Source organism: Drosophila busckii, chromosome 2L (genome assembly GCF_011750605.1).
Source record: "Drosophila busckii strain San Diego stock center, stock number 13000-0081.31 chromosome 2L, ASM1175060v1, whole genome shotgun sequence".
NCBI lineage: Eukaryota > Metazoa > Arthropoda > Insecta > Diptera > Drosophilidae > Drosophila > Drosophila busckii.
In genome coordinates this window covers 9,718,865-9,734,272 of record NC_046604.1, presented here as the reverse complement: position 1 = coordinate 9,734,272, position 15,408 = coordinate 9,718,865, and the positions used below count along the sequence as shown (strand labels likewise).

The window sequence follows — 15,408 nt, the reverse complement described above, 5'->3', positions numbered from 1 at the left end:
AATTGCATAATTATATTACTAAATACTTACACGATTCATGCTGTGTGCGTTGCTTTGCCATCTCTAGCTGACAAACTCATAACACAAAACATATTGGCATTGGCCAGAATTCGATTTTTTAGTACTGTATTAGAAATGAAAATAAGGGAATAAACAAAATTGCCAAAGTAAAAGCATAAACAAGCGGCGGTGTTCATCTGTGCATACGCTTGCATGTCTAGCCAAAGCCAACAACTAAATGCGATTGCAAATAACGGACTTTGAACTCAGAGCGAGCGTGAGCCGGGCGGTAGCGCTGTTGTTGTTCATTGAAATTCATTGATATAGTACGTTTTCCTAGTGGTATGTAAACAGAGACCGATTGGCCAAAAATCGTCGCGCTCTTGCATTAAAAAATGTTAACTCATACTGATAACGCAAGAGACTTGCTTTGTTTCCAGAGACGCAGACGCTGAAAGTAGTAAACGCTGTGCACTGCTAGCAACAGGTTCCCTCAAAACGCGCTTTGCCTCAACCCCCCGCACTTGTCAATATCTCAACACTGCCGCTCTCACTGCTGCTGCAAGCGCCACGACAACGAAAATAAAATTAGGTGAGCGCTGCAACAACAAAACAAATCTTTGAGTGGATCCTTTTATTGCATGTCGTAACAGCTACAGCTAATCGTTAATCATTATCAGTCAAAGTTAATTCACATAAGATTAGCGACGCAGACTAGGCCAAGGTACAAATTTGTATAAAGCTTTTGCAAAATGTTTAATTCATAACAGGGCTGCAAAACATGAAACAATATTTGGAAAAGTTAAAGGTGCTATATTAACTTTTGTTTGTTTACATTCTGCAGCTTTATAATTCAACATGGCAACCATCGAGAAAGTTGAGCATGCACCTGCTGAGCGTAAGGCGAATCCCCTCAAATCGTTCATCACTGGAGGATTTGGCGGCATTTGCAATGTGCTCTCTGGTCATCCATTGGACACCATTAAGGTAAGTCTGTCCAGCTCAATGGCAGCTCAACTTACACTCTGCTTATTTCCAGGTGCGCTTACAAACAATGCCACGTCCTGCACCTGGCGAACAGCCCATGTATCGCGGCACATTCGACTGCGCTGCCAAGACCATACGCAACGAAGGTGTTCGTGGTCTCTACAAAGGCATGTCGGCGCCTCTAACAGGCGTTGCGCCCATATTCGCCATGTGCTTTGCCGGCTATGCGCTGGGCAAGCGTCTCCAGCAGACGGGCGAGGATGCCAAGCTCACGTACTCGCAAATCTTTGTGGCTGGATCGTTTTCGGGTCTGTTCTCTACGCTCATCATGGCGCCAGGGGAGCGCATCAAGGTTTTGCTGCAGACACAACAAGGCACTGGCGGTGAGCGCAAATACAACGGCATGATCGACTGTGCCGGCAAGCTATATAAGGAGGGAGGACTGCGCAGCGTTTTTAAGGGCAGCTGTGCCACAATGCTCAGGGGTAAGTGGCAATAGTTATTGAAAAAGTTAAGATAGCAATAAGTACTGAGCATTTTATTAGCTGATCGCAAATACTTCAATTGCTCGAAACTTAAGGAAGTTATTAGCTTTCTCTTTTAGTAATTTAATTTAAAACAATTAATTCTACGAACAGTTGCTTGGTTATTATTATTTTTTTAATTAGGGATACATTTGAATCGTATCCATTGCATTACTTAATTTATTTTTCTTGAGCCATTGCTCAGGTTTGGTAACAAATATTTGGCGTCATTGTAGCTTAAATCAAAGACTAGATATAGTCATTGCATATATAAACAAATATTTAATTATGTCCAAAATTGTATTTGTTTTTAAACAAGAGCGTCAATAATTATTTTAGTTATTTCGCTCTTGGTTTGTTTAATATTTTAAAGATTAAAAGATGTAAGAGAGAGAAATGTGTGAGATAGAGTGAGAGTTGGACAAAACCTTTTAAAGATATTGAAAAAAAATGTGCTGAATTTAAATTCAGTCTAAGCGTAACAGTTTATTTGTTGTAATACATATAACTAATTACTTTCTTTTGTTGTTTAACTGGATACTTAAAGCTAAAGCTACATATTCTTTTATTAAATCTCATTGGACATTTGCTGCGTGTTGAACGTCTCTGTCTTTTGTTGCTGCTTCAGCGCGAACTCCAAGCTGTTGCGTTGAACTTTGCGCAGCTGCTGCTTGTTATGCTTGCCCCCAGCTGCTTGCAACTGCTGCTTGCGCCAATGCGGCAGGCCACGCGTGCTGCTGCTGCTCGCTGTGCGTATGCAGTATCAGCATTGAATCGCAATGGAGTTGCTTGCGCAGCACATAATACACACTGCGTCCATTGTAGTTGGCACAGCGTGGCACAAGACTCTTGTCCTGCTGATAGCTTGCCACGGAGCGGCAGTTGATCTGCTCTCCTTGCAGATCGCGCATGCAGCGCTGCTCGCTGCCCATGCGTCGCACATTGGTGAGACGCGGCAGCCAGTGACGCATGTCGCAGCTGCACTCCCAGGGATTCTGATCCAGGCGTGCGACACGCAAGCGTCGCTGCAAAAAGAAACTGCTGGGCAGCGTGTGCAGCTGATTGCCCTGCAGCTGCAGCGACTCCAGCTGCAGCAGATCATCCAGCAGTCCATTGGGCAGACTGCTTAGATTGTTGTGCGCCAGCTGCAGCTGCTCCAGACGCTTCAGACCCATAAAGGCATCCATGGACAGCTCCACTATGCTGCAGTTGCTCAAGTCCAGCTCGCGCAGCTGCTCCAGCCCAGCAAACGCATCAAACTGCACGCTGGCAATGCGACCACGCAGCGTTAGCGACTCCAAGGAATGCAGACCCTAAAGCATCAAATCAATTTATAATCAAATGTTATGTCAAACGCTTTGTGAAGCGACCCACCTTGAAGACGTTCTGCTCCAGATTAACGCTGCTGACATTGCTCAAGCTTAAGCTGCGCAGCTTGTGCAGCGAATCAAACTGTCCGTAGTTACTGAAGCTGCGCAGCTCCAGCGCTGCCAGCTCGCTGCCCAGCAGCAGCTCCTTGGTGTTATTCATAACCCAAAAGGTTGCAGGCCAAATGTTCCTCACCGGATTCTGTCTCAGATCCGCCTTTTGTAGACGCGGCAGCGGTGGAAAGCTCACCTCACTCAAGCGCTCCAGATAGTTGTGCGCCAGATTGAGCTGCTCCAGCTGCAGCAATCCCGCCAAGCCCAAGTAATGCAAACGACTCAGCGCATTGTGTGCCAGCGATAGCGACTTTAAATGCAAAGCGCCACTAAAGGCAAACGGCTGCAGCTCCTCAATGCCATTGCGCTCCAAACTCAAATGATGCAGTGCGCCCAAGCCATCGAAGATTTGCCAATGCAGCTCCTGCAGCCGACAGTTGTGTATGCGCAGCACTTCCAAACGACTCCAGCCGTAGAAGCTCGGCATGCGCGTCTGCTTCAGTCGCTCCACATGCTGCTCGTATGTCATTATCTCCGGCTGTGTCTCTGCCTCAAACTGCAGCTGCGACTTGGGCGTAGCCTCATTATCTTCCAACACCTCGCTGGGCGGCTTATACTCGTAATCATCGCTGGGCAGCTTCGAGTACTTTGGACGCTCCAAGCGATCGCTTGCCTGCAGATTTATTTGCTCAAAGTTTGCATGCTGCAGATACTCGAGTGGTTCATCTATGATCAGCGTGGTTGCTCCAGTGCCGCGTATTTCCAGCGTGATCAGCTGATTGAGTGGACGCAAACTGCTTGTATTCACTGTAATCAAATGGAGTCGTATCTTTAAGTTAAAGCTTTCAATTTGAAATCAAAAGAGTTGAGTTCATAATAAGAGTTTGTAAAGCTCATAAATAATATAGCAATAGTATAATAGGAATAATGAATAATAGGAAATAAAATAAAGAAAGAGCCACAAATTAGTTCAATGGGTCACTATAACGATTGATGTTAAATATCGTTTTCAGTTTAAAGTCTTAACTTCTTTTTATTTATGACAGTTCAAAAGACAAATTAATTGTTCATATTTGTTACTTAGAAAAACTTTTCTTCAAAACGGTTAACAATGTGGTTCAATATTTTGTGCGGTCACAATCACAAACTACGTTATAAGTTTGAGCTCTAAGCTTTCAATTAAATTCATTGAAGCCACTTCACATATTTTATATAAACTGTTTTAAGATTTAAGCTCACCTGTTAGCTGATTATCCGCCTGTCCTGTATGCAGCAAAATCAAAGCATTCAGATCTATGGGCAAGGCACTGAGCAGCGCCTGTGTCTCCGTCGCCTGTTGCAGCAGGCAAGTGGCCAATTTGATGTGCGAGGGTAGCAGATATTCGGCTGCGTCCAGGCTCTCATCCAGGCTGGTCATGTGATTGACCCAGCGTGCAATGGGCAGCTCATTAAAGGCGGCATACTGACAGACACAGCTGCTGGGGCAGCTCAGCACGTCCAGTTCGACGGCAGCCTCCTCCACAGCTGGCAGCGCTGTCGTCAGCCAGCGGCAATGCTAATAGAGTTTTGAAGATGAAGAAGATAGATACTAAAAGTCTGGACGGGGTGAAGACTCACTAGCGACAGCAGTAGCAACAGCCTTATCAATTGCCTTATCAGTGCCATCCTTTTTGTGTTTTTGGGGGAAAATTCAATTTTCTTTTTTGAGTGGAATTTAAGCAGCAGTTACGCTTGCCTCGAATTCCATTTATGCACTAACCCCAGAGCGTGGCATGTGTATGTGTGTTACTTATTATTTTTTCATGAAGGAAATGCCTTTTGATAGTGACATCCTCCTCTGATAAGCTCTGTATATAAGTTTTAATACTTAGTATAATCGCATTTTGTTATTTACTGCCTTGCAGTGGGTGTCGAGCTGAAAACTTTTGTATACCCGAGTCCGAGTAGAGTCTGATGTACAATTGAGCACAAGGTCGTAAACTATTTTACTATTGGGCAATCATGAGTTGAATTCATTTATTATATAACTCTTATAGTTGTAAGCAAAGGTTATTCAAATTTTGCATAAATTGTTTTAGTTTTTAGCTCAACACTTGCGTATTTTAGAAAAACAAGAATTTCAGTCTATTTATAGTTTTAATTGTATGCATTTATAACAAAAGTTGTTTGTTTATTACAAACTATATTAATTTGATTCCTATACAAATCAAGTTTTTGAACTTTGCTGTGACGTATACGCATTAATATTATTTAAATATTTTTATTGCTGTTTTATTTTATGTAAATTTAAATAACAGCCCATAGTCCATGTTTCTTTTGACCATTGTCCATGGCGCCGTTTAAGTCGGCAAATTGTTTTCATCTCTCATACTATGTATAATCTATTTACTCGCGTTGTTATTATATATAACATTTTCACACAGTGCTAAGCAAGATAATATTAAAGTTCTGGCAGCAGCTCAAGACCTAAGAAGCAAGTTTAATCTTACTAAGAATAAAATAAGAAATTTACATGCAAATGTGAGTAAGCTATAAATAAATTTTAAGTAGTTTGCCTTAGTTTAGTTATATTATCGCGCTCTCTCTTCAATCACATGATTAATTTATACAAATTTGTATGCTTTCAGATTTGCCTGCCAATGGACTTTACTTCTTGGTCTATGAGTACATCCAAGATGTTGCCAAGGCCAGGTCGGAAACGGGCAAAATAAACACAGCGTCCACTATTTTTGCTGGTGGTGCTGCTGGCATGGCCTATTGGATTTTGGGTATGCCCGCCGATGTGCTTAAGAGTCGCCTGCAGTCAGGTAAGTTTGAACAGATTTGTTTTATATACAAGCTAATGATGACTTTTTGCCATTGCAGCTCCTGAGGGCACCTATAAGCATGGCGTGCGCAGCGTTTTCAAGGATCTGATTGTTAAGGATGGTCCATTGGCCTTGTATCGTGGCGTTACGCCCATTATGATACGTGCTTTCCCAGCTAATGCTGCCTGCTTCTTTGGCATTGAGTTGGCTAACAACTTTTTCAATATGGTAGCGCCCAGTTTTTAGAGGGCTAACAAATTGTTTATGTAGTGCAATTAATTTACACAGAATGTTCTGATTAAGTGCAAAAGTCTTGTTGAAATTAAATAAACGTATTTTTAATAATAACTTAAGAGTGTATTTTAATCAAAATTAAACGTAAACAGTCTTAAAAGTGTTGATAACAAAAAGACTGTACATCAATGCTTGTCAAACTGTTACAGCAGCTACTGTTGCTTAAATCTATTTCTAATTATTTTATATAATTATAATTTTCGTGCATTTGATATGCTTAGAAGTTACTAAAAAAAATATTTAAAAAGCATGTCAAGGCTCTGAAATGTTGATAAGAGCAAGCTTGCAATGCTTGCCAAACTGTTTGAGAGTCTGTCTGGCTTACAATTTGATACTGTTTCTAAATATATTAAATTAGTTTTCTATATTTTTCGTTTTCGTTTCGTAAAAAATGCTTAACGATTTTTAAAATGTTGCAAACGCTTTAAAATGTTGCTAACAACATGTTTGCTAGTAGTTTTAGCGTTTGTCGTGCATCAGAAACTGCTTAACCAACTGCTGCAGTTTGACGATCACTGCGCTCTCAACTGGTCCGCGCGTGCTTTCTTACAATTTGAAACTTTGTTTTAATTATTTTAAATGAATTGTTTTACATTTGCGATTGGGACAAAGTTCACGTTACTTAATCTATAAATGCTTGCGCAATGATTGAACTGCATTTTGATTTAATCGACATTGTCGAGAGCAATTAACACATTTTTATAAGCGCACTAAGCCAATTATATATTGCAGGTACAGGCTACAACATTGATAATCCGCTTGCGACTTACATGCACTTTTCAATCTAATTTCTATTATCTTACAGATCTGCCCGCCAATGGATTATATTTTCTCAGCTATGAGTATCTAACAAACGAGTACAAGCGCCGTTATAATCGCCCCAATGTGGATCTATTGCCGGCTATTGTGGCTGGTGGACTGGCTGGTATATTTTATTGGATTGGTGGCATGCCAGCGGATGTGCTGAAAAGTCGGCTGCAATCAGGTTGAGTATTTAATAATATTTATCTTATAGATTTCATTGATTGCAAATTTTTAACTCGCAGCTCCTGAGGGTCAATTTTCAGGCATTAGAGCTGTCTTCAAGGATTTGCTTAAGAACGATGGCATCTTTGCTTTATACAGGTTTGTTTCATTACAATATTTTATGCTTTTATAGTTAATATATATTTTTTGATTTTTAGAGGCTTCACTCCCGTTATTTTACGCGCATTCCCCGCCAATGCTGCCACCTTTTTTGGCATCGAACTGGCCAATGCCTTCTTTCGCCGTGTGGCACCCGACTTTTAGAATATCAAAGTTTTTAAATTGGTTTTTATTTAGTTTTTAATAAACATTTCGAAAACAAAGCATTTGCTTAAATCAAAAAAAGGCAAGCACAAAAATTCGCAAGCAAAAAAGAAAATAATAGTTGTTTTGTTTAACAAATTTACAAAATCATTGGCTTAAAACTAAATACAAAGTGATTGTGGTTAGATAACAATAATGAAAAAAATGTTTAATTTTTTTTTAGAAAATATATAGCTAATGCATTTAGTTGTTAACAAGTAAATCTAAGCTCGCCAGGAACTGTACATAACTTTGTATTAAATCATTTATAACTTAAGCTATTTTGCGATCATGATTATCAAAGTTAAATAACTGTCGCTTCATATTCTCATGTTTGGATATGGTATAGGGCGACAAAAGCATGGGCAATACATTTAGGGCCTTCAACTCTGGCAGGCGTATGTTTAACAAATTCTGTCGTGGCTGCTGTTGTTGCTGGTGCTGCTGCTGATTGCTCCAAATGGGATCAATCCAGAACGGCAGTTTCTGTAAGATAAATAAAGATTTGTTTTAATAAGTTAATATTTTAGTAACTAAAATGTTTTTATTACTATTTATTTATTTATTTGTATATATTTTATATGTATTAGATTTTTTCTTATCTAAAAAGTATTCCTAAATATATTTTTTTAAAATTGTTTCAAGTAAAAAGCTAAATTAACTAAAACTTACCTCACTGGGTGGTGTGTCTGGCTTGGGTGGCTGATAGATGGAGCTTATTGGCGGTGAATTGCATCTAACCAAGTCGTATAAATCTCGAGCGCCATCAAAGGATTGCTGCAATTGTTGCTGTTGTCGCTGTTGTTGCTGTTGTTGTTGCTGCTGCTGCTGATAGAAGCTGGCCTGCCGACGGAACCAGAGCTTGCTGGACTGTGCATAGGGCGTGGCAGCTGTTATGGCAGTGCTGGATGTTATATTGCTGCTATTGAGCTCGGAGGATGTGTTGAACGAGCTGTTGCTGTTGTTATTGCTGCTGCTGCTGCTGTTGTTGAAGAACTGCAGCGAGCTGTTCAAGGAGCTGTTCTCCTTGTTGCTGCAAGTGCTGCACAAACTCAAATTGGCTGAACCCGAGCTGTTCAACAAAGTAGAAGACATCACCGAGCAATTGGCCGTGGGTGGAGAGCATTTATTGTGACCCACCAATTGCTCCTGATAGGCCTGATAGCTGCTGTTGACCTTCACCTGCGGCTTATACGCAGCGCTCGATATGCTGCTGGCATACTCACTGGCAATGGCACGAGTCTTGTGTGGCGGCGCTGCCAGTGCCGGCGGTGGACGATTGTGCTCGCCCAGCGGCGTGCGGGCGCCTCGCTGCGACTTGTGCTTGGCATAGGGCAACTTGAGCGAACCAAACAGATGATGATGACTGGCGCCAGTGCCCAGACGTACTGTAAGTTAGACACTTTAATGCAATTCCTTAATGCTTTCGATACTTACATTCACAGTTGATATTCAGCGCCACTTCACTGCTCTCCTGAGTGGGTCCCACATTTAGCGTAAACAGATCATCGTGTGCCGCAATCACTGAATAAAGATTGGGAAATCCGTACTCGAATGTGCTGCTCAAGCCGCAATCCAAGGCCAGCTTGAGCTCATGCAAATACATACTGGGACGTTGCTCCAGCAGACGCACTATGGACACCAGAAAACGCATAAAGCGTGTCAGGCGCACATGCGATTGCTCCGCCTCCAGATAGATCTGAAAAAGTTAAGGGTTAGCAATCAATTCATTCAAGTATTAGTATTAGTATAAGAATTTTTATCATTTGTTTCCAATTTCATCAAACATTTTTTAGATAAAAATTAAATTCCAAATTATTTAAATCTTCTGGTTTTTTCCCAGCCTTAAAAAGATTTATAACATCAGCAATCAAGCGTGAGATGCGAATATATTTGGGAGCTTCTGGGAAATTTTTTAGTACGTGCGTTCGCCTTAACCAGTTTTTTAATCAAAACAGATTTGCTGACTAGTGTACACTAACCTCTATGGCATGACGCATTGCTTGCAGTGATGACTCCGTTAGCTGCTGCTTGTGCTTGGCATTAAATTCAGCAATAAACTGCTCCTGACTGAGCGGCTCCAACTCGCTGCTGGAGTCGGCATCAGCAGTGGCAGCTTCGCGTTGCAGCAGCTGCTTGCAGGCACGATAGCAAAGCTGGCGAAATTCCAAATCGTCGTGATGACAGATGAGCCAGGTGGCCTGATCCTTGGACAGCACTTCCACATAGGGCATTAACTTGATGGCGCTCTCAATGTCCGGCACGCCCAACGTCTGCGGCTGTATCTCATAGCCGAACTTCTTCTTATGCAAACGCAGCACTTGCTCCAGTTTCATGCAGTTGTTGGAGTTGCCAGTCATATTGCGAATAAGATCCTCGCACTGCAGGGCAAAGACGCGTCTGGCCACTTTGGGTGCCAGCATTATTTTCTTATCCTCATCGTTGTTCTGTTCCATTTCGACCACACCATTGATGGCATCCATCAGATCGGCCAGCTTGAGGAAGCCATAATCGCTTAGACGACACTGATCCGCAAAGTGATAGTGATAGGAGCGCACGAACTTTTGGAACAGAATGCTGTACTGCAGAGCATTTTGGAAGAGCTCGACCATTTCGCCGGCGAAGACGCAGGTCTTCTCTAGCTCCAAATTGGTTTGCTTGCGCTTGGGCATGGATATCAATATGTCCTTGCCCTGCTGCACTGTCGTGACCACCACCACATTGCTGTTCACCAGACCATCCAAGATGTCCACCACATTGCAAACACCATAGTCGGTGATCTCAAAGTTGCGATTCTGGGTCTGAGCAAAGATGCTGGGCAGCTGGGAGAGCAGCACGGAATTGTTTCCATTGGCGCGTAGAACGCGCAGCAAATCGGAAGTAAAACGTCTGATTTGGGTGCGATGGGTGAGGGTTATCTGACGATTTTCCCCATCACCCATTATCTGCACCACCGAGCTTAGCGCTTCGAAGAGTTCAATGAGCTTGGTGTAGCCATAATCTGCCACACGGCATTGCTTGCCAAAGTGATTATGATACGCGGGTATAAAGCGATTGAACTTCATCGTCGATTTGGGTGACATTTTCACCAGTTCGATAACCTCACGTGAGATTTGGAATAGTGGATCTGCCACAGCGCTCTTGAAGTAGCCGCTGCTGCGTTCACTTGCAGCGCTGGTGTTGCCAGCATTGCTAGCTCCGCTGGCCATTGCTTGCTCCTTGCTTAGCTCCAGCCAGCCTAGTATCTTGATGCCAAAATTGTTCACCTGTATCTGTATGCCCTGCACACAGCATACCAAGTGCTCCAGATTCACGCCGCTCTCATTGGCCGCAATCGGCACCTTCAACTGCCCCTCGATGCAGTGCAGCAGCGTTGCCACTGGTATATCGCCTGGATGTTGCTTCAGCAGCGGATATATCAGCTGTTGTATCTCTGCAATGCTCATGCACACATTAGGCAACGGTTCAATCTCCTGCTCGGCCCAGCCCTTGTGCTGCTCACGCTTGAAGTGAGCCGTGCAGTAGGGCACGCTATGCTGTAGTCCCTCCATGAGCGGCGAGCTCTCCAGCGTGTTAATTAGCTCCGGTTGCAGGCTGATGAACTTATCCTCGTTGTTGTCCGAGTTTATGTTGCAGATGTCCTGCATCTTGTACAAATCCAGAACACTGATCGAGGTCTTGAAGCGCGACTGGAACAGCTCACGAAACTTATACATGGGCAATGTATAGTACGGAACGTCCTAAAGTGAAAAGTGTACAAGAAGAAGAAATAAGTCAAAAGCAAGTTTTCAGCTTAAAAGAAAAAATAATTAAATCGAAAAAATTGAAAGAAATACTCCCAAGAATAATAATAATATTAGAAAATAATAGAAAAATTATTTGAAAGAAAAGTTTTCAGTTAGGATTGGAGAGGCGTATGGGCATAAAAGGAAATACAGTTTCAATACAATTAATTTCAATAAAATGCAGAATACATTTTTACTCAATATAAACTTTATATTATAAAGGCAATAATAGTTAGTAAAAATAGTGAAGGTTGTATATAGTTGTATATAGGATAGCATATAGGAAGAGGAAGGTGTTCATTTTACTTTTATTGTCAAATATTTTAAACAAATATAATAAATATAAATATAATAATTAAAAGGCCTTTGAAGAGAGTAAATAGCAGGAAATTATTTCATACTACGTGACTTTTCGCATGCTACATTTACAATTGAATGAACTTGCATTTGATAAGGAGAAGGAAGAAGATAGGGAAAAGAAAGATAGGGATTTTTTTGAGTTTCTCTTTACCTTCAGCAATCCGGCAACTTGACAACGCAGCGTATTGACCTCGGTAAGCGAGGAATCGCGCGTATAGCTGACCAACATGCGCTTATGTCCAAACTTCTTGCGATGCAAATTGGCCACCACCTGCTTGGCAAACTGAAACGCCAATTGGCGATTAAAAAAATGCTATACAGTAAGGTAAGAGCTGGACTTACGTAAAGATCCGGTACGGTGACCTTGACATAGGAGCTGCCTTCGAAGCTGAGCGAAACTACCGGAGTTATGGGCTTCAATTGATTCAGCAGAAAATTGCGCAAGCTGCTCTCGTCTAGCGAGTAATCCAGATTGGTAATCTGCAAGGTGACCGCATTGCTGGGATCGGTGACACTGCCAAAGGTGTGGCCAGCTTGGGAGGAGTCCGCAGTGGAGTTGCTGGTGGAGCAGTTGAGGCTGCTCTTAACGCTTGGCGCCAGCGTATTAATCAGCGCCTTATCGGCGGGCGTGGCTGCAACAGAAATGCTGCAGCTGTTGCTGCTGCAGGCGACGCTAGCTGCTGGCAAAGCAGTGGGCGTGGCAGTTAACGTCTGCCCACTCTGCTGATAGATGGGCGCATAACTTGGCTGATAGCCCGCATAGCCCAGAGGCAAGGTTAATGGCTGCTGCTGCTGCTGTTGCAGTTGTTGCTGCTGCTGACTGAGCAGCGGATGACCCGTCACGGCAGCAACCGCAGCAGCTGCAGCACAGGCGCGATTATGGTTATAGGGCATGTATCGATTGCGATTGTAGCAGGAGTTGCTGCCATTCGCATGCGCATATTGGCACACCTCCAATTGCGTGGGCGTGGGCGTGGGCGTGGCCATGTGAGGCAGAGCAGCATACTTATGAGGCAGCAGACCTGGAGGCTGTGAGTAGCCATTGAAGTAGCGCAGGCCGGCGCTGGTATTGTTGTTGTAATCGACGCAAGGCGCAAGCGCTGAGGGATAAAGCTGAGTGGGCGTGGCGCCATAGTAGGCGGCAGCGGCATTCTCAGCGGCAACATCGCAGGACCAGCTAATGAAGAGTTGTAAGTAGATGAAAGTAACTAAATATATTTAATCTAAATTAATTTGATACTTTTTTATAACAATGAATTTTTAATTTTAGCTTTGTAACATGTCGTATTTATTGTTGATGTAAATGCAAAATTTATTTAATGTAATTTTTTAACTACGACAATGTAAAGCACACATTTAATTAAAATATTTTAAATTTGCTTATCAAATTTTATTTTAAGCTTATTTTTTTTTTTTTATGATTATTTTTGATTTACTTTTCATTTTCATTTATCACACAATTTTATTATATTAATAATGTTTAATATATGCATTAATTTTATTTTTATTGCTTTTTTATATTCGAATGCAAATTATAAACCCTTTGGAGATGAATAACAAATATTTTCTCTAATCGATCGTAATTTGTATAAACTATTAAATATTTATATTGAAATTAATTACACATGTTTTTAATAACGATTTATTAAACACTAATTAGTTATAGAAAATAAATATTTGTATAGCATATGAAACTTGCTTTTGTTTTCGCCAAGCTTACTACTATATAAAATGTATAGAAAACATTTCACAGTCAATTTGAGCTGCTTAATGTTTAAATGCATAAATTCAAAAGCCATAAATATGTATTAATAAACTTTTGTATTATTATTTAAATTCTTTAGTAGCAATTATTAGACAATCTGTATTAATGTGTATGCTCCATGACAAGAATATTAATTTTAATTAAAGCACATTTAAACCAAGTCAAGTTTAATACGCTTAAAATTGTTGCACTTTATAATTAAAGAATTGCAAATATAGCAGCAGCTCTCAACTACAGATGACAAGCAAGAGTTGACAATAAATACAGATGAGTTTACAAGCAGCTTGTAAATAGTATTACTTACTAAATATTTACATACATATTTACAAAAATTAGTAGATGCATATTTATGTCTGTCTGTGTTAATGACAACGCAATTTACCTGTAAATTCGCTCAGACATGTTGTTGTAATTATAATAATCTTGGAATTAAGACTTATGCTCTAGCAAGCTGATCACAAATTTGATTACTGTTATTGTTGTTGTTGTTGTTGTAGTCGGTGCTAGGCAGCGCTCTTTGCGGTTTAGTCTGGAATGACAAACAAACAGAAAAACCCGTAAATATTGGAATTTATTATAATTTTATTTAACACATTCCCAGTTAGTGCCATGACATATTTATTTAAATTAAATTAAATGCAATGTAATCGAGCTTAATTAATTAAATGTCCAAGACGACGATAGAACAATCAGAATGTTAACATGAAACAATTTGCATGGGAACATTAATAAAAACTAAGTGAAATAGTATAAAACAAATAGCAAAAAACGAGAGAGCGGGGTAGAGAGATAGTGAGTGAGAGTAAACTAAAATATTGTTGGTTGACATATTTGTTGCATTTGTTTTGAGACTTTGTGGCGTTGCTTACTGTTATAAATTTATACAGTTAGTTGTACAGTGGGGCGAGGCTAATAAGTAAGTGAGATTGAAACCACAAAACAAGTTGATTGATGAGATTAGATGAGTTTCATTAACTCGTCTCAATTTGCATATGCAATTATGCAGTTTTCTATAACAAACTTATATCTCAGACTATTGGTTACGCTATAAACATTTTTAAAATACATGTAAAGAAAAAAAATATTTATTTTAATCGTACGCTCAATAAACTGAGCTTGTTTTTTTTAATTAACACTAGCTTATTATACAAATCTTTAAAGTAATTAGTACGTATCAATATACTTTAAGCGCACTGTATACCCTTAAAAGGGTAATAAACATAAATTAAAGTCTTACATATGTTAATTCAGCAAGCACTTTTAAAGCTTTGTCAACAACCTGTCCGTTCACATTACTAAAAACGTATGTACCACTGTGCATATCTGTAAATACTCACGTGTCCAACTGCAAGCCCAAATTGGTTAAACTTTCTTACAAATTATAATAAAAGTCAACAACTCGATCCAAAAGTATTGTTTAAAATTGTAGCATAAACAAAATTAATATTTGTTTGAGAACTTATAAACAAATTTCAAATTGGCGCAATAATTAAACGTATAAAAAAAGTAAATGTATAAGCTGGCTCTTGTTGAAAATAACGCGTGAACTTTAAATAAAAATTATATTAAAACAAAGAGCAAAGCCGCGTGCTCTTCAGCAAATGTTTCAATTAAAATGTTATAATGTATATGTATATTTAACACTGAGGACAAACAAAATGTTGGTGGGCTTGGTTTGGTGTATGTCTTGTTAGCAACTGAGGCGCTTGGAAGAAACTTTGGCGCCAAGTTGCGAAGACTAATGCAGGTGCTGGTAGCGTGGGCGTGTAGATTGGAATTTGAAATTTAGGGTTGCCCTAGCTAGGGCTGGGGCGTTACACAAAAGCGCGTGACCTTCACAGCTGATGTCGTGATAATTGGTGACTGGCTATTCACACTATGCGAGACAGAACTGAGGATGCTGCTACGTTGTGGAGTGGAGTGGAACTTTTACTTTTATGCCAGTTACAGGTTTCGCGTGACGTAGTTACATGCGGAAGTTGTTGGCTTCTTTTGTTTTTAGTTTTTGTTTCTTTTGCTTCCTTGCAGTTCAGAGATCAGCCCAGATCGGGATCTTGGCTCAATACGCAATTGACAGTCCCTTCACTTTTCGCTGACACAAAAGCCATTTGCGTCAGTTGCCAGCTCTCAGCTGCT

At 40.6% G+C, this 15,408-nt stretch overlaps 3 protein-coding genes across 6 annotated transcripts; 1 reads left to right on the top strand and 2 right to left on the bottom strand.

Annotated features, from left to right (window-relative positions):
- Positions 1 to 80: 80 nt before the first annotated feature.
- LOC108607664 (congested-like trachea protein) lies at positions 81 to 7,348 on the top strand. 4 transcript variants are annotated; one of them, XM_017998613.2, is made up of 7 exons: positions 81 to 342; positions 441 to 592; positions 845 to 987; positions 1,040 to 1,472; positions 6,839 to 7,018; positions 7,080 to 7,158; positions 7,218 to 7,348. In XM_017998613.2, exons 3-7 carry the CDS (start codon positions 859 to 861, stop codon positions 7,321 to 7,323), a joined length of 927 nt encoding a protein of 308 aa, XP_017854102.1. In that variant the 5' UTR covers positions 81 to 342; positions 441 to 592; positions 845 to 858; the 3' UTR covers positions 7,324 to 7,348. The 4 variants fall into 4 exon arrangements, with proteins under 4 accessions (XP_017854102.1, XP_017854103.1, XP_017854101.1 ...); XM_017998612.2 differs by lacking the exons at positions 6,839 to 7,018; positions 7,080 to 7,158; positions 7,218 to 7,348 and adding exons at positions 5,560 to 5,739; positions 5,798 to 6,067 and having other exon boundaries at positions 87 to 326; XM_017998611.2 differs by lacking the exons at positions 6,839 to 7,018; positions 7,080 to 7,158; positions 7,218 to 7,348 and adding exons at positions 5,560 to 5,739; positions 5,798 to 6,067 and having other exon boundaries at positions 87 to 342.
- LOC108607668 (slit homolog 1 protein-like) lies at positions 2,002 to 4,691 on the bottom strand. The gene is made up of 4 exons (XM_017998619.2): positions 4,550 to 4,691; positions 4,172 to 4,487; positions 2,886 to 3,739; positions 2,002 to 2,824 (listed from the first exon to the last, which is right to left on the bottom strand). The coding sequence occupies exons 1-4, from the start codon at positions 4,595 to 4,597 to the stop codon at positions 2,186 to 2,188; spliced, it is 1,857 nt and encodes a 618-aa protein (XP_017854108.2). The 5' UTR covers positions 4,598 to 4,691; the 3' UTR covers positions 2,002 to 2,185.
- A 224-nt stretch (positions 7,349 to 7,572) lies between the features above and the next one.
- LOC108596106 (meiosis regulator and mRNA stability factor 1) lies at positions 7,573 to 12,475 on the bottom strand. The gene is made up of 6 exons (XM_033293591.1): positions 11,850 to 12,475; positions 11,659 to 11,790; positions 9,345 to 11,102; positions 8,800 to 9,061; positions 8,035 to 8,750; positions 7,573 to 7,848 (listed from the first exon to the last, which is right to left on the bottom strand). The coding sequence occupies exons 1-6, from the start codon at positions 12,399 to 12,401 to the stop codon at positions 7,636 to 7,638; spliced, it is 3,633 nt and encodes a 1,210-aa protein (XP_033149482.1). The 5' UTR covers positions 12,402 to 12,475; the 3' UTR covers positions 7,573 to 7,635.
- Positions 12,476 to 15,408: the final 2,933 nt, after the last annotated feature.